General features: G+C 43.3%; 1 protein-coding gene across 2 annotated transcripts; it reads left to right on the forward strand.

Moving 5' to 3' along the window:
- The first annotated feature begins 5801 nt into the window (after positions 1-5801).
- On the forward strand, positions 5802-14397 carry sypl2b (synaptophysin-like 2b). Of its 2 annotated transcripts, XM_021567151.3 has the most exons (6): positions 5802-6021; positions 6206-6283; positions 9308-9426; positions 9553-9754; positions 12474-12665; positions 12896-14397. In XM_021567151.3, the coding sequence occupies exons 1-6, from the start codon at positions 6004-6006 to the stop codon at positions 13028-13030; spliced, it is 744 nt and encodes a 247-aa protein (XP_021422826.3). In that variant the 5' UTR covers positions 5802-6003; the 3' UTR covers positions 13031-14397. The 2 variants fall into 2 exon arrangements, with proteins under 2 accessions (XP_021422826.3, XP_090060064.1); XM_090203938.1 differs by lacking the exon at positions 6206-6283 and having other exon boundaries at positions 5874-6021.
- Positions 14398-22090: the final 7693 nt, after the last annotated feature.

Here is a 22090-nt window from a genome sequence, read left to right on the forward strand (position 1 = left end):
CTTTCTAACAGTAACTGCTGGTTGTTCCGGGTCTGGCCGCTTGGTGTGGCAACAGGGCTGGGCTTCCGTGTTCAGAGAGAAATTACTGGTTGTTCAGGGTCTGGCCGCTTGGTGGGCAACAGGGCTTGGGCTTCTGTGTTCAGAGAGAAATGGTTGGTTGTTCCGGGTCTGGCCGCTTGGTGGGCAACAGGTCTGGGTTTCCGTGTTCAGAGCGAAATGACTGGTTGTTCAGGGTCTGGCCGCTTGGTGGGCAACAGGGCTAGGCTTCCGTGTTCAGAGAGAAATGGCTGGTTGTTCAGGGTCTGGCCGCTTGGTGGGCAACAGGGCTAGGCTTCCGTGTTCAGAGAGAAATGGCTGGTTGTTCAGGGTCTGGCCGCTTGGTGGGCAACAGGGCTTGGGCTTCCGTGTTCAGAGAGAAACCAGGAGAATTCATTGACAGAGATTAGAGAAAGGAAGGGCATCAACTTGTTCAACAGAGGACATATGAATCAATGTTATGAACCTTTAAATTAAGCAATGTCATGCATCTGTCTTGAACATACACTCCCATAGAAGCTAAAACTTTTTATTTGCCTCTATACTACCAGCATTTTGGATTTTAGATTTAAAAAATTAATAATAATAATAATAATAATGAGGCAACAGTACAGAATATCTCCGTTTATTTGAGGGTTTTGCCATTTTACCGTTTGGAAATAAATGCACTTTGTGTATCTAGTCCACCACATTTTAAAAGGTGTCATAAGTATTTGGACAAATTCACTTATAGCGTGTTACATTGAGTCAAATGTTTCAATCGGATCGACCTATTTGGTTTCATATTCCCAGCATGCAATGGGTACATCAAGTTTGTGACTCTAGAAACGTGTTGGATGCATTTGCTGTTTGTTTTGGTTGTTTCAGATTATTTTGAGCCAAATAGAAATGAATGGTAAATAATGTAGTGTCATTTTGCGGTCACTTTTATTGTAATTAAGAATATAGTATGTTTATGAACACTTCTATGTGTATACTACCATTATTATATATATTTTTTTACCTTTATTTGACAAGGCAAGTCAGTTAAGAACAAATTCTTATTATTATTTATTTTCAATGACGGCCTACCGGGGAACAGTGGGTTAACTGCCTTGTTCAGGGTAACAGTGGGTTAACTGCCTTGTTCAGGGTAACAGTGGGTTAACTGCCTTGTTCAGGGTAACAGTGGGTTAACTGCCTCGCTCAGGGTAACAGTGGGTTAACTGCCTTGTTCAGGGTAACAGTGGGTTAACTGCCTTGTTCAGGGTAACAGTGGGTTAACTGCCTTGTTCAGGGTAACAGTGGGTTAACTGCCTCGCTCAGGGTAACAGCGGGTTAACTGCCTTGTTCAGGGGCAGAACAACATTTTTTTTTTTTACCTTGTCAGCTCGGGGGATTCGATTTTGCAACCTTACGGTTACTAGTCCAACGCTCTAACCACTAGGCTACCTGTCGCCTCTACACTCTAACCACTAGGCTACCTGTCGCCTCTACACTCTAACCACTAGGCTACCTGCCGCCTCTACACTCTAACCACTAGGCTACCTGTCGCCTCTACACTCTAACCACTAGGCTACCTGCCTCCTCTACACTCTAACCACTAGGCTACCTGCCTCCTCTACTCTCTAACCACTAGGCTACCTGCCACCTCTACACTCTAACCACTAGGCTACCTGCCGCCTCTACACTCTAACCACTAGGCTACCTGCCGCCTCTACACTCTAACCACTAGGCTACCTGCCGCCTCTACACTCTAACCACTAGGCTACCTGCCACCCCACAACGGATAATGATTACATATAATGATGAGTGAGAACTTTACAGATGCACAAAGAACATGTCCCCAAAACATGCAGACTTCTCACCATTACAAATAACAGGAGAGGTTAGCATTTTTGAGGGGTATGCCTCTGTAACCTTGTCACTCGTCATTATTCACGACTCATTCAGAATTATATGTAATATATATGTTATTATACTTTTTTTTTTACAATGATTGTTACATTGATTGTTTGCAGAAGGTGATGAAAAGATATCGTCTTTTCTTTAACAGTTAGGAGGAGATGAAGCAAGAGGGATAAACTACAGAGACATAGAAAGGTGACTTAGAATGGTGGCTTAGAATGGTGACTTAGAAAGGTGACTTAGAATGGTGACTTAGAAAGGTGACTTAGAAAGGTGACTTAGAAAGGTGGCTTAGAAAGGTAACTTAGAATGGTGACTTAGAATGGTGACTTAGAAAGGTGACTTAGAAAGGTGACTTAGAAAGGTGGCTTAGAAAGGTAACTTAGAATGGTGACTTAGAATGGTGACTTAGAAAGGTGACTTAGAATGGTGGCTTAGAAAGGTGGCTTAGAATGGTGACTTAGAAAGGTGACTTAGAATGGTGACTTAGAAAGGTGACTTAGAATGGTGACTTAGAAAGGTGACTTAGAAAGGTGACTTAGAAAGGTGACTTAGAAAGGTGACTTAGACTGGTGACTTAGAATGGTGACTTAGAATGGTGACTTAGAAAGGTGGCTTAGAAAGCTGACTTAGAATGGTGACTTAGAATGGTGACTTAGAAAGGTGACTTAGACTGGTGACTTAGAATGGTGACTTAGAATGGTGGTCGGGGGGGTGGGCTGCAGCGAGGTTGGAAGGCCAGCATTGTCCCGTGCGATGTCGAGTTGTGTACGTTATTTTCCAGAGGCTCCTTGATTGGTGAAGCGTGTAGAGTTGAAATGGCGGCGAGTAGTGCGGACAAAATGGTAGAAATTGAGAAAAAGTTGGTAAAGCAACAGCTGTGCTGGAAGAAGAGAGATCATGATACAGAAAGACACAGGAAGAAGAGAGATCATGATACAGAAAGACACAGGAAGAAGAGAGATCATGATACAGAAAGACACAGGAAGAAGAGAGATCATGATACAGAAAGACACAGGAAGAAGAGAGATCATGATACAGAAAGACACAGGAAGAAGAGAGATCATGATACAGAAAGACACAGGAAGAAGAGAGATCATGATACAGAAAGACACAGGAAGAAGAGAGATCATGATACAGAAAGACACAGGAAGAAGAGAGATCATGATACAGAAAGACACAGGAAGAAGAGAGATCATGATACAGAAAGACACAGGAAGAAGAGAGATCATGATACAGAAAGACACAGGAAGAAGAGAGATCATGATACAGAAAGACACGGGAAGAAGAGAGATCATGATACAGAAAGCAGTTGAGCATCTAGTAAAGAAAGCATAAAGAGGGCCAAGGTAGGAAGCAGGAGTGGTGATGTGTTGGAGTGGAAAGTGGTGATAGTGTTTGATGAGACCACAGGGCCTCACTTACACCCTATCAGACTAACTCATACCATAGAGAAAGAGGTAGGTGAAGTGAAATTAGCTTGGTTCATTGGAAATGGTAGATTGTTAATATTGTGTGGCAGCCAGGCTCAGTAAGAGAAGATTTTTAAAATGGAAAAGCTTAATGGGAAGAAGATTAAAAACCATGTCCCTGGTGCTTATGCTAGATTGAGGGGAGTCATCACTGGTGTCCCATTATCTATGTCCACAGATGATATTAAAGAACATGTGAAGCGAGGCAGAGTGATTGAGGCCGAAAAGGTTGATCAGTAGGAAAGAGAGTCGAAGAAGGGAAAGCTAATCTGTGATGCTGAGGTTTGAGAAAGTCTTGTCTGGAAAAGTTCAGATCGGGGCTCCCCGAGTGGCACAGCGCTCTAAGGCACTGCATCTTAGCGCAAGCAGCGTCACTACAGTCCCTGGTTCGAATCCAGGCTGTATCACTCCCTCGGCCGTGATTGGGAGTCCCATAGGGAGCCGCACAATTTGTCCGGGGTTGGACAGACTGGCCAATAGAGAACTAGCTTGGCTGTCATTGTAAATAAGAATTTGTTCTTAAAGGTTAAATAATAAAAAAATCCTTAGTTTCAATTTTAGATCATTTTTTTTCCATATGCAGTATGGTGTATTAACTGCCCCAAAGAATGGGACATGTAGCTGCTCAGTGTAAAGGAAAGAAAAGATGTGTCAAGTGTGGAGGAGAACATGATTATGGTGAATGTGGAAGCAATGTGGGGAGAACATGATTATGGTGAATGTGGAAGCAATGTGAAGGTTAAGTGCTGTAGGAGGAGAACATGATTATGGTGAATGTGGAAGCAATGTGAAGGTTAAGTGTTGTAGGAGGAGAACATGATTATGGTGAATGTGGAAGCAATGTGAAGGTTAAGTGCTGTAATTGAGGGGGGGGGGGGGGAGAACACAGTGCAGCATTTGGTGGATGACAGGTACAGAGAGAGGCCAGAGAGGCTCAGAGATAAAGGATCAGTCATGATGTATCATACTCAGAGGCCATAAAACAGATTGGTAGAACTACAGTGCAGACTGATGGAGCTGTAGTAAGTGGACCTACTGTCAGACTGATGGAGCTGACATGGATGTACCTGTAGTAAGTGGACCTACTCATGGAGCTGACATGGATGCACCTGTAGTAAGTAGACCTACTGATGGAGCTGACATGTATGTATCTGTAGTAAGTGGACCTGCTGTCGGGGCTGATGGAGCTGACATGGATGTACCTGTAGTAAGTGGACCTGCTGTCAGACTGATGGAGCTGACATGGATGTATCTGTAGTAAGTAGACCTGCTGATGGAGCTGACATGGATGTACCTGTAGTAAGTGGACCTGCTGATGGAGCTGACATGGATGTACCTGTAGTAAGTGGACCTGCTGTCAGGGCTGATGTTTCTGATGGTCCTGTCATGGTTTCAAGGCCTGTTCAGAAATCTTGTTCATGAATGTTTTTTTTTTCACCTTTATTTAACCAGGTAGGCAAGTTGAGAACAAGTTCTCATTTACAATTGCGACCTGGCCAAGATAAAGCAAAGCAGTTCGACACATACAACGACACAGAGTTACACATGGAGTAAAACAAACATACAGTCAATAATACAGTATAAACAAGTCTATATACGATGTGAGCAAATGAGGTGAGATAAGGGAGGTAAAGGCAAAAAAGGCCATGGTGGCAAAGTAAATACAATATAGCAAGTAAAACACTGGAATGGTAGATTTGCAATGGGAGAATGTGCAAAGTAGAAATACAAATAATGGGGTGCAAAGGAGCAAAATAAATAAATAAATAAAATACAGTAGGGAAAGAGGTAGTTGTTTGGGCTAAATTATAGGTGGGCTATGTACAGGTGCAGTAATGTGTGGTGTCAAAGGACACTTTTGATAATGAATAAAGTTCACTTCATAGCTTTTATTAGTAAGGCTATCAATACGACTTGGGTACAATGTGGCAATACTTTAACTAAACTGAAAAACAAAAAGGCAATTAAAACTTGTATTATTAATGAATATGATTTGTTTGTTTAGGATTCCTGGCAATATAAATAGTTTGTATGTATGCTTGTTTGCATGTGACTATTCCTCTTTTGTTTGCTGATATTTGTTAATAAAAAAAATAAAAAAATACGACTTGGGTTGTGGAAAGCAGAATTGCCAGGTTGAAGGTTATTGTGGAGATGGCAAAACATTTATTGGGGGGTTAACAGATGTTACTGTTGAAATGGTTGTTGACATGCTGGGTGGAGTGTTTCAGCATGATATAGATACAGTTTACTGGGGTTGGGGAGAGGGGTGTGGCAGAAGTCAGGGATTTATTTGGTTTAGAGTTGTATTTTCATGGTAATACAGAATCGGGCAGATCGCGATTGATCGAACCTTCCACACAGTAGGTGGCGGTGTGCATTTAAACGATTGTTTGCGGACCGCCATGATATCATAGAAGAAGACGAAGTTGAAGACGGAAAGGCGGACTATCCATTCACAACGTGTCACTTTAAGAACGTCGGTGATCACGTGTGCAGCGCTTTTCACACACACACACACAAAAAGTTTGACATAAATTTCGAAAATTATTTTGTAATTGTCTAAGTGTTTAATACTGTCCGATAAATAAACTTGGATAGTGGTACGATGGACGGGATATCCCAGGTAACAACAGCGTGTCAAATACGTTTTTATGTGTTTTCTAAATATAATGTTCAACCTACTTCTATTCCGCAAACATATTGCGTGGTAATCAATGCATGTGGTGGTTGAATGCGGAAGCTCTAACGAACACCTTGTTTTAGCTAATAAAAACGTTGTCTACCTCTTCGTCCCTGAATATCAAAAGAAAATTCTGACTTCAGGATTTGCTCTTGACCTGGGGGCCTTGAAAGAGCCCTTGGCATTTATTAGAGTGCTTGAATGGGTAAGTGAGTTTTTTGTTGTTCTTCTTTACATATTAGGATATTATGTAGGTAACCAAGTAGAGCTCAACCCGGAGATGTACTCTACACGGACGGAGTTGAGACGTGTGGACGGACTGGCGCTCCCACGTCACATAATATGAAGTTTTTATTTAAAAAACAAAACGGCTTTTGGTCTAACCAAAAAATAGCCTCGATTAGGCTCAACGCTGTTGATGTGAAGTAACGTTACATCGACGAGTCGAATTTCGCTTAGTTATTATGTGGCCTAGGATGGGGAGGAATTCAATGTATCAAATATATGTTTTTATTTAGCTAAATCATTTAGGCCTATGCAACCGGTGACTTTTTAAACCATGTTGCTGGTGTTGTGCGGGAAAATCCCCCACCCCTTCGCGTTCTTCATTGCTGCGACTTGCTTGTTTCTGCTCTTCACTCTTGTCAGTTTAACCTACATTTCACTGGTCTTAGTATGGCAGAATGAGTTTCTAATTGGTTGAAACTACCTTGTCACTGTACAGCGCATGCCCATAGTGGTGGTATGGTAAGAGTTCACCTATTCATCATGTAAGTACAATGTAATCATTTAGGCGTCCTGAACCTATATTGTAAGAACTTCGTTGTAGTCAACGGAACATTAAACATGGTTGCAATTATGAGATTGTTACATTGTAGTTTGCGAAGCATGTTATGACTGCCTGTCTGAGTTGTGACACGGAACACATTGTGCAGTTACAAAAGACTATAGACCATACATACATACATACCTCTTTAGATTATCGTTTTCATCTGACTGGTAATGTTGAGAAAATACTACCAGTTAGAGGTCGACCGATTATGATTTTTCAACAATTATACCGATTTATTGGAGGATCAAAAAAAGCCGATACCGATTAATCGGACAATTTTTATTTATTTATTTGTAATAATGACAATTACAGCAATACTGAATGAACACTTATTTTAACTTAATATAATACATCAATAAAATCAATTTAGCCTCAAATAAATAATGAAACATGTTCAATTTGGTTTAAATAATGCAAGAAAGTAAAAGTGCAATATGTGCCATGTAAGAAAGTTAACCGTTATGTATTTTATCTAACGGGTGGCATCCATAAGTCTAAATATTCCTGTTACATTGCACAATCTTCAATGTCATGTCATAATTACGTAAAATCCTGGCAAATTAGGCGGCCCAAACTATTGCATATACACTGACACAATTTCACCTGGTTAATATTGCCTGCTAACCTCGATTTATTTGAGCTAAATATGCAGGTTTAAAAACATATACTTCTGTGTGTTGATTTTAAGAAAGGCATTGATATTTATGGTTAGGTACACATTGGAGCAACGATACGCACCACATCGATTATAAGCAACGCACGACACGCTAGATAAACTAGTAATATCATCAACCATGTGTAGTTAACTAGTGATTACGATTGATAGATTTATTTTTTTATAAGATAAGTTTAATGCTAGCTAGCAACTTACCTCGGCTTCTACTGCATTCGCATAACAGGCAGTCTCCTCGTGGAGTGCAATGAGAGGCAGGTGGTTAGAGCGTTGAACTAGTTAACTGTAAGGTTGCAAGATTGGATCCCCCGAGCTGACAAGGTAAAAATCTGTCGCTCTGCCCCTGAACGGGGCAGTTAACCCACAGTTCCTAGGCCGCCATTGAAAATAAGAATATGTTCTTGACTGACCTGCCTAGTTAAATAAAGATTAAATAAAAGTGAATAAATAAAAAAATCGGTGTCCAAAAATACAGATTTCCGATTGTTATGACAACTTAAAATCGGCCCTAATTAATCGGCCATTCCGATTAATCGGTTGACCTCTATTACCAGTATATTACTAACAGACGGCTGTAATACTCAACACAATATAATACTATCAGCCATCTTTCATTGCAGCAAATCTGTCAGTATCAAGTCATTCACACCCGTCTGTAGGTGGTGTTTCTTGAGATTGTCAAGTGTTTTAGACAATTTTATTTTACATGTATTTAACCAGGCAAGTCAGTGAAGAACAAAGTCTTATTTTCAGTTACTACCTAGGAACAGTGGGTTAACTGCCTTGTTCAGGGGCAACAGAGGATTTATTTTTACCTTGTCATCTCGGGGATTGGATCTGAGTCCAACGCTCTAACCACTAGGCTACCTGCCGCCCCTTGTATCCTGTAGTGTGTATGTATAACAGGCGTGTTTGTTACAGCTATTAAAACCACCTCTAGAGCAAGGCTGTTTATAGTAGGCTAGTGGCCAGACCTCAGTCATTATTGTCAGGCAGAACCATACAGAACAGATTTTGGGGGCATTGCCAGTAGCTTATAAAACTCAAATGAAAAACAAATGGGGGGAAAAAATGTACAAATCTGTTTGGAAAAAACAAAATATACTGAAACTATGTTTGACTCCAAAACAAACTAAAATAACTTTTAAACTGAACATAAATCATGATTGTTTTTTTTTTGGTTGCGGGCAAAAATAAATGTTTACATAAACATTTAACCCTTGGATCAAACCCAGACCGTCACTACAGTTCTACAACCACAGTTGATTTCTCTAAGGCTGTTTTTTTTTCATTCTATATTCAAGTGATAAAAATCACTTCCTGTGAGGAAGGATGTCATTCTAGTGTGTGTGTGTTACTCATCCACGATGACTCGAAGGCCCCTATGATCCAGTCTTGCTCCACATTCTGTCAGGAGTTCTATCTGATCTGTTACCTGACCTATCAACTCCTGTCACAACGCCTTCAGACTGCTTTAAACCTGTAAGGCAAACTGGCGTTATAGTTACCACGGGGTGACATAGTCATTAAAAAAATAACGCCTAGTGCCCCTATCCAACCCAGTCACGTCCTGTTGAGACTCCTGAAGGTCTGTTTTTTTTTTCTTTCGTTCTGTAGGTTTTTGGACTGAACGTAATTTCAGAAAGTTATGTCCTGTCGTGTGTCATCTGCTTCTTTCACGTTGATTGTGTCCTGTCCTTATTTGAGCTTTCGTCTCTCTGCAGGTCTTCTCCATATTTGCCTTCGCTACAACGTCGGGTTATGCCGGCGCTACGAGCATCAACGTGCTGTGCCAGGGAAGCAGAAGCCAAGAAATCACTGCTGACTTTAACTACCCGTTCAGGTAAGCAGAACATAAAACAAAAACATGCATTTATGTACGACTATGACTGACCTGAGAAGTGTGTGTGTTTGTGTGTGTGTGTGCGTGTTCGTCCCTTCGTAACCTTATCTCACTCTACCCCTACAGACTCATGGCTCATCCATTCACTGTCCCCTCCTGTAAGAACGACTCCAGCACTATCCAGACCTATCTGACCGGCGACTACTCCTCCTCAGCCGAGTTCTACGTCTGTATCGGGGTGTTTGCCTTCCTCTACAGCACCGCCAGCCTGGTGATCTACCTGGGTTACCAGCACGTCTACAGGCAGACCAGCCGCGGCCCCATTGTGGTGATTTTAACTGGGAATTGTTCTGTTCATGCTCTTTTTTTGTTGTTGTTGTAGTGGTGAGTTGAAGGTGGTAGGTGTTGAGCCCGTCTATAGAACGACTTGAACACTAAAGAGCTTGAGAGATTTTGTTGTGTGTAGCTAAAGACATTTGAAATCTGTGTGAGACTTTGGGAACAAGCAAACATTCTGTAAACTTGGCCCCATTGAGGTGAATAAACTGGAATGGTGAACTTTATGAGAGGTGAGATGGAGTTGATGAGTGTTTATGCTCTCTGTGGTAGTGGTGAGATGGTGTTGATGAGTGTTTATGCTCTCTGTGGTAGTGGTGAGATGGAGTTGATGAGTGTTTATGCTCTCTGTGGTAGTGGTGAGATGGTGTTGATGAGTGTTTATGCTCTCTGTGGTAGTGGTGAGATGGTGTTGATGAGTGTTTATGCTCTCTGTGGTAGTGGTGAGATGGTGTTTATGCTCTCTGTGGTAGTGGTGAGATGGTGTTGATGAGTGTTTATGCTCTCTGTGGTAGTGGTGAGATGGTGTTTATGCTCTCTGTGGTAGTGGTGAGATGGTGTTTATGCTCTCTGTGGTAGTGGTGAGATGGTGTTGTGCAAAATCCTCCTAGAACTATTTTCACTCGACTGTTTTTGTTAAGAGTGGCATGAAACACACTAAACGACTCGAGTGTAATTAAAGACACCTGATATCGGCACTTTAAAAAAAATATTCTGCAAACAATCTGGATCACACATTGATTCTTATACAATTTTAAAAAACTCATGCTTTTGGTTCTACCCTTGTTTTACTACAAGGAAGTGTAACACCACACCTCGACTAACACCACCTCCGTGGAGTCTAAAACGAGGTCCGAGAAAGCGCACTTAATGGGTGTGTCAATGAAGACCTGGAACTGGGGAGGGTGAGGGGTCCTCTGGAACTGGGGAGGGTGAGGGGTCCTCTGGAACTGGGGAGGCTGAGGGGTCCTCTGGAACTGGGGAGGCTGAGGGGGTCCTCTGGAACTGGGGAGGCTGAGGGGGTCCTCTGGAACTGGGGAGGCTGAGGGGGTCCTCTGGAACTGGGGAGGCTGAGGGGGTCCTCTGGAACTGGGGAGGCTGAGGGGGTCCTCTGGAACTGGGGAGGCTGAGGGGGTCCTCTGGAACTGGGGAGGCTGAGGGGGTCCTCTGGAACTGGGGAGGCTGAGGGGGTCCTCTGGAACCAAGCTAAATCAAGCGCACATCAAATACTTTCAAGTCTTTGACATTGTGTATTTAACCCAGGTCTCATTCACTAGTTTAAGTCCCAAACAATCAGATGCATTAAAATGGAGATCATAAGCCTTATAACACATTTTTGTGGAATGCAGTACTAACCTGTTACAGAGTGAGGTTATTATAGTGCATTCGAGAGAGTATTCAGACCTCTTTATCTTCATTTAGTTCAGTTTTATTCTAAAATTGATTAAAAAAAAAATTCTCCTCATCAATCAAAATGACAAATCAAAACTGTTTTTTTTTAACATTTTAGCAAATGTATTAAAAATTGTAAAATTTACATAGGTATTCAGACCCTTTACTCAGTACATTGTTGAAGCACCTTTTGGCACCGATTTACAGCCTTGAGTCTTCTTGGGTATGACGCTACAAGCTTGCCACACCTGTATTTGGGGAGTTTCTCCCGTTCTTCTCTGCAGATTCTCTCAAGCTCTGTCAGGTTGTAAGGGGAGCGTTGCAGCACAGCTATTTTCAGGTCTCTCCAGAGATGTTTTGTTTGCGGTCAAGTCCGGGCTCTGGCTGGGCCACTCAAGGATATGCGACGGTAGCACGGATTTCGAATTCATTTGAAACACCGACACATTGTGCCGTTAGAGAAGAGACGGTAGCCCATTTTACTCTTTAGAATCTCGGTTTTCATCTTCCTACAAATGTTGATAAAATACTACCAGTATATTACTAAAAGACGGCTGTAATACTCAACACAATTTAATACTATCAGCCATCTTTCATTGCAGCAAATCTGTCAGTATCAAGTCATTCACACCCGTCTGTAGGTGGTGTTTGTTGAGATTGACAAGTGTTTTAGACATTTTTATTTTACATTTATTTAACCAGGCAAGTCAGTTAAGAACAAAGTCTTATTTTCAGTTACTACCTAGGAACAGTGGGTTAACTGCCTTGTTCAGGGGCAACAGATGATTTATTTTTACCTTGTCATCTCGGGGATTGGATCTGAGTCCAACGCTCTAACCACTAGGCTACCTGCCGCCCCTTGTATCCTGTAGTGTGTATGTATAACAGGCGTGTTTGTTACAGCTATTAAAACCACCTCTAGAGCAAGGCTGTTTATAGTAGGCTAGTGGCCAGCCCTCAGTCATTATTGTCAGGCAGAACCATACAGAACAAATTTTGGGGGCATTGCCAGTAGGCTATAAAATGAATCATGAAAAAAACAATTTAGTAAACTGAAATAAAATAATTACATTTCTGTTTCCATTTTTTTCTTTTTTTCGCGTTTCTACAACATGTTTTCACTTTGTCATTCTGCGGTATTGCATTGATCTATTGAATTCGGGTTGTAACACAACAACATGTGGAATAAATGAAGGGTTGTGAATACTTTCTGACGGAACCGTTTAGTTGGGTTTCTCTTTTTTTAAAGTTCCAACTTTCATCCTGAACCTGAATGTAATTGAACTTTTAATTTACCATGTCTCCCATCCTTCCAACAGGACCTGCTGGTGACTGCAGCCTTCACCTTCCTGTGGCTGGTGTCCTCCTCTGCCTGGGGTAAAGGCCTGACGGACGTGAAGTGGGCTACCAGCCCCTCTAACCTGGTAGGCTTAATCGCCACCTGCAAGGACGTCAGAAACAAGTGCACGCCAGGAGCAGTGCCTCACATGGGGCGACTCAACTCCTCTGTGGTACGTTGGTTATAATCTGCGCCTTCAATTCAAGGAAACTGCTTTAAAAAAAAATAAAAAAAGTTTACTTCCTCAATTGATTGAATTGAACCCTGCTTCACTTGAAGTTCTCTTTTGTAGAACCCTCTTTCAATCTCACAACGGGAAAGGTTCATAATGAGGCATAGTAGCAAATGTAACTCTTCCTGACTAAGAAAAATGATTTTGTTTCCCCCCCCCCCTTACGGCAGATCTTTGGATTCCTCAATCTGATATTATGGGGTGGTAACTGCTGGTTCATCTTCAAGGAAACATCTTTCCACAAGTCAGCCAACCCCCCTGCGGACGTAGAAGAGGGTTCAGGGGTCAGACCCTTGCCGTCCTAACTGGGCAGTTCTCTCTGCTGTCAACGGCTGTGTTCCAGACTGCCTGCACAATGCAGCCACACTGCGTAAATTAACCAATCTTTCGGGGCGAATCTTAACCTCCACTCAAATTCTCACATAGTCATGCATCGATGCCAATAAAAGACAATGTGACATTGTGGAAGTTAAGATTTTCCTCTCTTATGTGATTTCTGACTTGTTGAACACTTATCCAGGTGTTTTGAGATGTGTGACTGATTTGCAGATGACGTGGAACAAGTTCCCTCCAACCAAGTAGTTCCTGTACTTTTTTTTTCCCCCAAATGATTTGTAAATTGGGTCGAATGCTGCTTAGAAATGTCTTCCGTAAACTCAACCACAGTTTTGTTCATGCATTGCCACATGTATTAATCAAAAAGCTTTCGAAGCTGTGCATTTTAGGTTCTTTAAATAGGTACAAAACGGAATCCAGCAAATATGGAAGGGGGGGGGGGGGGGGGGGTGTTTAAGTCATAACTAGTTCTGTTTCATGCAGTTAACTCTTTACTAAACGGGATAACTAACCCAATGCAACTATCAAATCAGTTTATTATGAAGTCTCTGTGTGATTATTTATTTTTGTTACTTTGTGGATAGTTTAGTGTTTTGTTTTGTTTAATGTGTATAAAAAAAACAGTGCTTATTACAACGGGGGCTTATTACAACGGGGGCTTATTACAACGGGGGCTTATTACAACGGGGGCTTATTACAACGGGGGCTTATTACAACGGGGGCTTATTACAACGGGGGCTTATTACAACGGGGGCTTATTACAACGGGGGCTTATTACAACGGGGGCTTATTACAACGGGGGCTTATTACAACGGGGGCTTATTACAACGGGGGCTTATTACAACGGGGGCTTAAAAGAAACGAAGCAGAAATAGTTACGGACATCTATGTGACGCCATGATCAATTCTACAGTACTTTCATGTCATGTTTTCGAAATGTGCCTTTTTCCTTCTTTGTGCCAGAAGGTTTGTAAAATGTAATGTTTTTTTAAATTAACTAGTTGGGTTTTTTTTGTATGGGGGGTGGGGGGGGGGGGGGGGGGAGCCAGTAAAGTCCTGTTTTCACTTTGTCATACCTTTTTTGGTCACAAACATTTTTCAACTCGTTGTTCAAATACATTTTAAATGATGTACCTGATATGTTCTGTATTTCCCTGGGTCTCTTCTACCTCAGTTTTGTGAAGGCAGAACCTTTTTTACTCTTTAAAGAGAGAAAAGTTATCTTTTCAAATGGTAGGTCTCGTTCAGTGTTGTTTATAGATACATTTCACTTTAATGTGTCATTATTGTGACACCATTACACACAGCTGTAAATTAAAGGGAAATAGCAGGTAAATGTGTCCTGTCTCTTCTATAATTTACATTAGTCTTCATGTCTGCACTGAGTTTACTACCAGGAATGTGTACCTTGAACAATACAGTGTACAGAACATTAAACTGACAGTAAACCCTCCACAGCCCCAGGACAGTAAACCCTCCTCAGCCCCAGGACAATAAACCCTCCTCAGCCCCAGGACAATAAACCCTCCTCAGCCCCAGGACAGTAAACCCTCCTCAGCCCCAGGACAGTAAACCCTCCTCAGCCCCAGGACAGTAAGCCCTCCACAGCCCCAGGACAGTAAACCCTCCACAGCCCCAGGACAGTAAACCCTCCACAGCCCCAGGACAGTAAACCCTCCACAGCCCCAGGACAGTAAACCCTCCACAGCCCCAGGACAGTAAAACCTCAACAGCCCCAGGACAGTAAACCCTCCACAGCCCCAGGACAGTAAACCCTCCACAGCCCCAGGACAGTAAACCCTCCACAGCCCCAGGACAGTAAACCCTCCTCAGCCCCAGGACAGTAAACCCTCCTCAGCCCCAGGACAGTAAACCCTCCACAGCCCCAGGGCAGTAAACCCTCCACAGCCCCAGGGCAGTAAACCCTCCACAGCCCCAGGACAGTAAACCCTCAACAGCCCCAGGGCAGTAAACCCTCAACAGCCCCAGGGCAGTAAACCCTCCACAGCCCCAGGGCAGTAAACCCTCCACAGCCCCAGGGCAGTAAACCCTCCACAGCCCCAGGGCAGTAAACCCTCCACAGCCCCAGGGCAGTAAACCCTCCACAGCCCCAGGGCAGTAAACCCTCCACAGCCCCAGGGCAGTAAACCCTCCACAGCCCCAGGGCAGTAAACCCTCCACAGCCCCAGGGCAGTAAACCCTCCACAGCCCCAGGGCAGTAAACCCTCCACAGCCCTAGGACAGTAAGCCCTCCACAGCCCCAGGACAGTAAGCCCTCCACAGCCCCAGGGACAGTAAGCCCTCCACAGCCCCAGGGACAGTAAGCCCTCCACAGCCCCAGGGACAGTAAGCCCTCCACAGCCCCAGGACAGTAAGCCCCCCTCAGCCCCAGGACAGTAAGCCCTCCACAGCCCCAGGACAGTAAGCCCTCCACAGCCCCAGGACAGTTAAGCCCTCCACAGCCCCAGGACAGTAAACCCCTCCACAGCCCCAGGACAGTAAACCCTCCACAGCCCCAGGACAGTAAGCCCTCCACAGCCCCAGGACAGTAAGCCCTCCACAGCCCCAGGACAGTAAGCCCCCCTCAGCCCCAGGACAGTAAGCCCCTCCACAGCCCCAGGACAGTAAGCCCCCCCTCAGCCCCAGGGACAGTAAACCCTCCACAGCCCCAGGACAGTAAACCCTCCCTTCTCACTCCCTCCTCCCTCTCCTGGCAGAATGACCATTGGGTTCTTGGTCAGGGAGGTGACCAAGAACCAAGGCCCTTCTCCCCCGATTGTTCAGTTTGGCCATCTCTAGGAATAGTCTTGGTGGTTCCAAACTTCTTCCATTTAAGAATGATGGAGGCCACTCTGTTGTTGGGGACCTTCAATGCTGCAGACATTTTTTTGGTACCCTTCCCCAGATCTGTGCCTCGACACAATCCTGTCTCGGAGCTCTACGAAAAATTCCTTTAACCTCAGGGCTTGGTTTTTGCTCTGACATGCACTGTCAACTGTGGGACCTTATATTGACAGATGTGTACCTTTCCAAATCATGTCCAATCAATTGAATTTACCACAGGTGGACTCCAAGTTGTGTAAACATCTCAAGGATGATCATGGAAACAGGATGCACCTGAGATTAATTTCGAGTCTCATAGCAAAGGGTCTGAACACTTGTGTAAATACGTTTGGCATTTTTTTGACTTTGTCATTATGGGGTATTATGTGTAGATTTTTATTTCATCCATTTTAGTATAAAGCTGTAACATAACAAAATGTGGAAAAAGTCAAGGGGTCTGAATACTTTCTGAATGCACTGTACATGTTTACAACTGTAACATGATAGATGACCATTGGGGTGGGGGCAGGGAAAATGTCTGATGCTCTTATTGGCCTTCCTGTAACCCCTGTTGTAGGTGTCCTGGAGGGCAGGCGGTGTTCACCCAATGATTTGTTTGGCTCAGTGTACGAAAACATGTTTTTACCTTTTATTTAACTAGGCAAGTCAGTTAACAATTTGTTCTTATTTACAATGACAGCGTCCACCAGCCGAACCCGGACGACGCTGGGCCAATTGTCCCGCTGCCCTATGGGGCTCCCAGATCATGGTCGGTTGTGATACAGACTGGAATCGAACCAGGGTGTGTGTGTAGTGACGCCTCAAACACTGAGATGCAGTGCCTTAGACCGCTGCGCCACTCGGCAGTGTCTTTGGGTCAGTGGCGGCAGAGCTCCCGAATTTCTTCAGCCTCCTGAGGTTTAAAAAGTTGCTGCCTTCTTCACCATTGTGTCCGTGTGGTTTGACCATTTCAGCTCCTCTGTGGTGTATACCGAGTTACTTGACGGTTTTGACCTTCTCCACGGCGGCTCCGTTGACCAAGATGGGGGCGTGCCCAGCCTGGTTCCTCCTGAAGTCCACAATCAGCTCCTTTGTTTTGCAGACGTTGTGTGTATCTATCTGTGTGTGTGTGTGTCTAAAAATATATTTGCTATGTTGGTGTTGTATGTGACTTTGGTGTAGTATATGAACATAGAAATACACTTTATAGGGCCTCCCGGGTGGCGCAGTGGTCTAAGGCTCTGCGTCGCAGTGCTAGCTGTGCCACCAGAGACTCTGGAGGGTTTGTTTGGCCAGTAGAGATATCCTTGTCTCATCGCTCCTGTGGCGGGCCGGGCGCAGTGCACGCTGACCAGGTCGCCAGATGTACGGTGTTTCCTCTGACACATTGGTGGGACTGGCTTCCTGGTTGGATGCGCGCTGTGTTAAAGAAGCAGTGTGGCTTGGTTGTGCATCGGAGGCCGGCTGTCTTTTTCATGGTTCGGGCTAGGCCCCTTAGTTCCAGTGAAGGGGAATCTTAAGGATGTAGCATACAAAGACATTATAGACGATTCTGTGCTTTGTTGCAACAGTTTGGGGAAGGCCCTTTCCTGTTTCACCATGCCAATGCTCCCGTGCACGAAGCAAGGTCCACACAGAAATGTTTTGTCGAGATAAGTGTGGAACTTGACTGGCCTGCCCAGAGCCCTGACCTCAACCCCATCGAACACTTTTGGGATGAATTGGAACACCGACTGAGAGCCAGACCTAATTTCCTAACATCAGTGCCTGACCTCAGTAATGCGCTTGTGGCAAAATGGAAGCAAGTACACGCAGCAATGTTCCAACATCTAGTGGAAAGCCGTCCCAGAACATTTGAGGCTGTTATAGCAGCAAAGGTGGGACCAACACCATATTAATGCCCATGATTTTTCGAGTGAGATGTTCGACGACGAGCAGGTGTCCACATACTTTTGCCATGTAGTCAAGATGAGACTTACCTTATGCCGCTGTAATAAAATGGTAATTTATGGAAAACTATATATAAAAAAAATACTTTGAACAGCTTTTATATTGAAATTACAGGCAACATGTAGAAATAAATGATGAAATAGTTTTAACTTAGCTGTTTGGAGCGCCATCTAGTGTAGCAAAAGCATAAACCCCAGGTTGCTTATTTTTGACTGCAGTAACATCATGACAACACCAGATGGCAGTAAACCATTAGCTTCATACAGAGTAACTGGTCTTTTTGTTGTTGTTGTTGAATTTCATTAATTGTAATTTTACTGAGCTCTAGATATTCTCATTAAATTAATTGTTATACTTATTTAAACATTAAATCAATCAAATGTGTTATACACAATACATTCTGTACTGTTCTGCCCTCCTGATCATACCGCCAATTGGCTTAATGGTTGGATGGATCGTAATGTCCTTCACGAGACAGAGGAGAGTCTAGTTCATATATTGCTATCTAAAGATAACCACCTGCTATACTTGGTCATATTCATTAGTGCACACTGTGGCAAAACATTTTGCAACGGAAAACAAAAACTCCCCGTTTCAGACCATTTTATTCCATTTGGTTCCTGGTGAGAACATCTAATGTCCCAGCATGCACCTCACCAGAGACAGGAGCTCATCAAACTCATATTGGTGTTCCAAAAGCAAAATAGGCCTGAAGTGTGAGTTGCTAGCCCCTCAAATCTCAGTGGCCGGCTATTGTCATAACTAGTATTGATATTAAAATCAGTATAGCTGCAAGGAGTTAGAAAAGAGCAGAAGCTTAAAATAGATCTCGTTGAGGTAGAAGCCAGCCTGAAGCTCACAGCCTTCTTACTCACAGAGAAGAGAGAGAAGAAGGAAGAGAGGGATGAAGGAAGGAAGGAAGGAAGGAAGGAAGGGAGAGAGAGAGAGAGAGAGAGAGAAAGAGGAAGGGAGCGAGGAAGGGAGGAAGTAAGGGAAAGAGGGAGAGGAAGGGAGAGAGAGAGGAAGGGAAAGAAAGAGAGGAAGGGAGAGAGAGAGACGAGGAAGGGAAATAGAGAGGAAGGAAGGGAGCGAGGGAGGAAGGGAGGAAGGAAGAGAGAGAGGAAGGGAAAGAAAGAGAGGAAGGGAGAGAGAGGAAAGGAGAGAGAGAGGAAGAAAGGGAGAGAGAGAGGAAGGAAGGAAGGGAGAGAGAGAGATGAGGAAGGGAAATAGAGAGAAAGGAAGGTAGAGAGAGGGAGAGAGGAAGGGAAAGAGGGAGAGAGAGAGAGAGAGGAAGGGAAAGAGAGAGAGGAAGGGAGAGAGAGTGAGAGAGGAAGGGAAAGAGAGAGAGGAAGGGAGAGAGAGGGAGAGAGGAAGGGAAAGAGAGAGAGGAAGGGAGGGAGAGAGGAAGGGAGGGAGAGAGGAAGGGAGGAAGCGAGGGAGAGAGGAATGGAGGGAGGGAGAGAGGAATGGAGGGAGGGAGAGCGAAATGGAGGGAGAGAGGAAGAGAGGGAGAGAGGAAGGGAGGGAGAGAGGAAGGAAGAAAGGGAGAGAGAGGAATGGAGGGAGGGAGAGAGAAATGAAGGGAGAGTGTCCATTGAGAGAAGGTCTTCAGACAGTCTTTTAACATTGAGGTAAATGTACTGTAAGACAACATGAAAAAACACAGACTTTTATCTATCCTCCAGGGTGCTTAAGATGCTGCCTTTTATCTATCCTCCAGGGTGCTTAAGATTCTGCCTTTTATCTATCCTCCAGGGTGCTTAAGATTCTGCCTTTTATCTATCCTCCAGGGTGCTTAAGATTCTGCCTTTTATCTATCCTCCAGGGTGCTTAAGATTCTGCCTTTTATCTATCCTCCAGGGTGCTTAAGATTCTGCCTTTTATCTATCCTCCAGGGTGCTTAAGATTCTGCCTTTTATCTATCCTCCAGGGTGCTTAATATTCTGCCTTTTATCTGTCCTCCAGGGTGCTTAAGATTCTGACTTTTATCTATCCTCCAGGGTGCTTAAGATTCTGCCTTTTATCTATCCTCCAGGGTGCTTAAGATTCTGCCTTTTATCTGTCCTCCAGGGTGCTTAAGATTCTGCCTTTTATCTATCCTCCAGGGTGCTTAAGATTCTGCCTTTTATCTGTCCTCCAGGGTGCTTAAGATTCTGACTTTTATCTGTCCTCCAGGGTGCTTAAGATTCTGACTTTGAAAAAAGGCATGCCGTACTCCAACAATGGGCAAAATATATGAACTATGCTAGATTCCAGTCTGTGTAGATATTGCAATGGGGATTTATTTCAGTATATATGAATCCGTTTCAAGATAATGTTTTTTAATATAATCCTAATTTCATTGTCTGAACATCATTTCCCCCCCTTAGATCCATTTATTTTTAATAGCAGAGTGGGGCGCGGTCTTCCATTAGTGAAATTAAATTAAAATATCTCTCCTGTGACATCCCATAATGAGTGTTTCCTCCTTGTTATAGAAGTGGACTGATTGGTGTCTCTTGGGATGTCGGCCTCCGCTGGTTTAGAACTATCAGAGGTTTGTTGGCACAATCTGACTCTGTTCTGACGAGAGTGATGAGCACTGGAGAGGTAAACACTGGACTGGCCCTTGTAACCAAAGGTTGAAGTTGGCCCTCAAAGTCTTTGAGCTATATCTAGGGGTACGGTTGATGAGCGTAGTGTGGTGCGTAGTTAGTCCCAGGGGCCCATGTGAGACCCTCATCGCACGGCGGCATGACACATCCTTAACAGACAGAGAGAGAGTCCTCCAACACAAGAACTATACTGGTCATGAGGAAGTACCTGGTCAGTAGGACTATGTGTAATGGAGGGAGTGGGACCAAACCAACAACAACAACAACTACCACAACAACAACTACCACCAGAACAACAACAACTACCAAAACAACAACTACCAAAACAACAACAGCTATCAAAACAACAATAACAACTACCAAAACAACCAAAACAAAAACAACTACCACAACAACCAAAACAACAACAACAACCACAAAACAATAACTACCACAACAACAACTACCAAAACAACAATAACTACCACAACAACAACTACCAAAACAACAACAACTACCAAAACATCCAGCAAAACAACAACTACCACAACAACAACTACAACAATAACAACCAAAACAACAACAACTACCAAAACATCCAGCAAAACAACAACTACCACAACAACAACTACAACAATAACAACCAAAACAACAACAACTACCAAAACATCCAGCAAAACAACAACTACCCCAACAACAACTACCAAAACATCCAGCAAAACAACAACTACCCCAACAACAACTACCAAAACATCCAGCAAAACAACAACTACCCCAACAACAACTACAACAATAACAACCAAAACAACAACAACTACCAAAACATCCAGCAAAACAACAACTACCACAACAACCAAAACAACAACTACCACAACAACAACTACAACAATAACAACCAAAACAACAACAACTACCACAACATCCAGCAAAACAACAACTACCACAACAACAACTACAACAATAACAACCAAAACAACAACAACTACCAAAACATCCAGCAAAACAACAACTACCACAACAACAACTACAACAATAACAACCAAAACAACAACAACTACCAAAACATCCAGCAAAACAACAACTACCCCAACAACAACTACCAAAACATCCAGCAAAACAACAACTACCCCAACAACAACTACCAAAACATCCAGCAAAACAACAACTACCCCAACAACAACTACCAAAACATCCAGCAAAACAACAACTACCACAACAACCAAAACAACAATAACTACCACAACAACAACTACAACAATAACAACCAAAACAACAACAACTACCAAAACATCCAGCAAAACAACAACTACCCCAACAACAACTACAACAATAACAACCAAAACAACAACAACTACCAAAACATCCAGCAAAACAACAACTACCACAACATCCAGCAAAACAACAACTACCCCAACAACAACTACCAAAACATCCAGCAAAACAACAACTACCCCAACAACAACTACCAAAACATCCAGCAAAACAACAACTACCACAACAACAACTACAACAATAACAACCAAAACAACAACAACTACCAAAACATCCAGCAAAACAACAACTACCACAACAACAACTACAACAATAACAACCAAAACAACAACAACTACCAAAACATCCAGCAAAACAACAACTACCACAACAACAACTACAACAATAACAACCAAAACAACAACAACTACC

The sequence above is a fragment of the Oncorhynchus mykiss genome, chromosome 16, assembly GCF_057628025.1.
Source record: "Oncorhynchus mykiss isolate SJ-2025 chromosome 16, ASM5762802v1, whole genome shotgun sequence".
NCBI lineage: Eukaryota > Metazoa > Chordata > Actinopteri > Salmoniformes > Salmonidae > Oncorhynchus > Oncorhynchus mykiss.

Excerpts from the sequence above, each read along its gene's own strand:
- sypl2b (XM_021567151.3), top strand. Across the intron at positions 9,755-12,473 it reads CCAGCCGCGGCCCCATTGTG|GACCTGCTGGTGACTGCAGC; the intron begins GTGATTTTAACT and ends TCCTTCCAACAG. Across the intron at positions 12,666-12,895 it reads GGCGACTCAACTCCTCTGTG|ATCTTTGGATTCCTCAATCT; the intron begins GTACGTTGGTTA and ends CCCTTACGGCAG.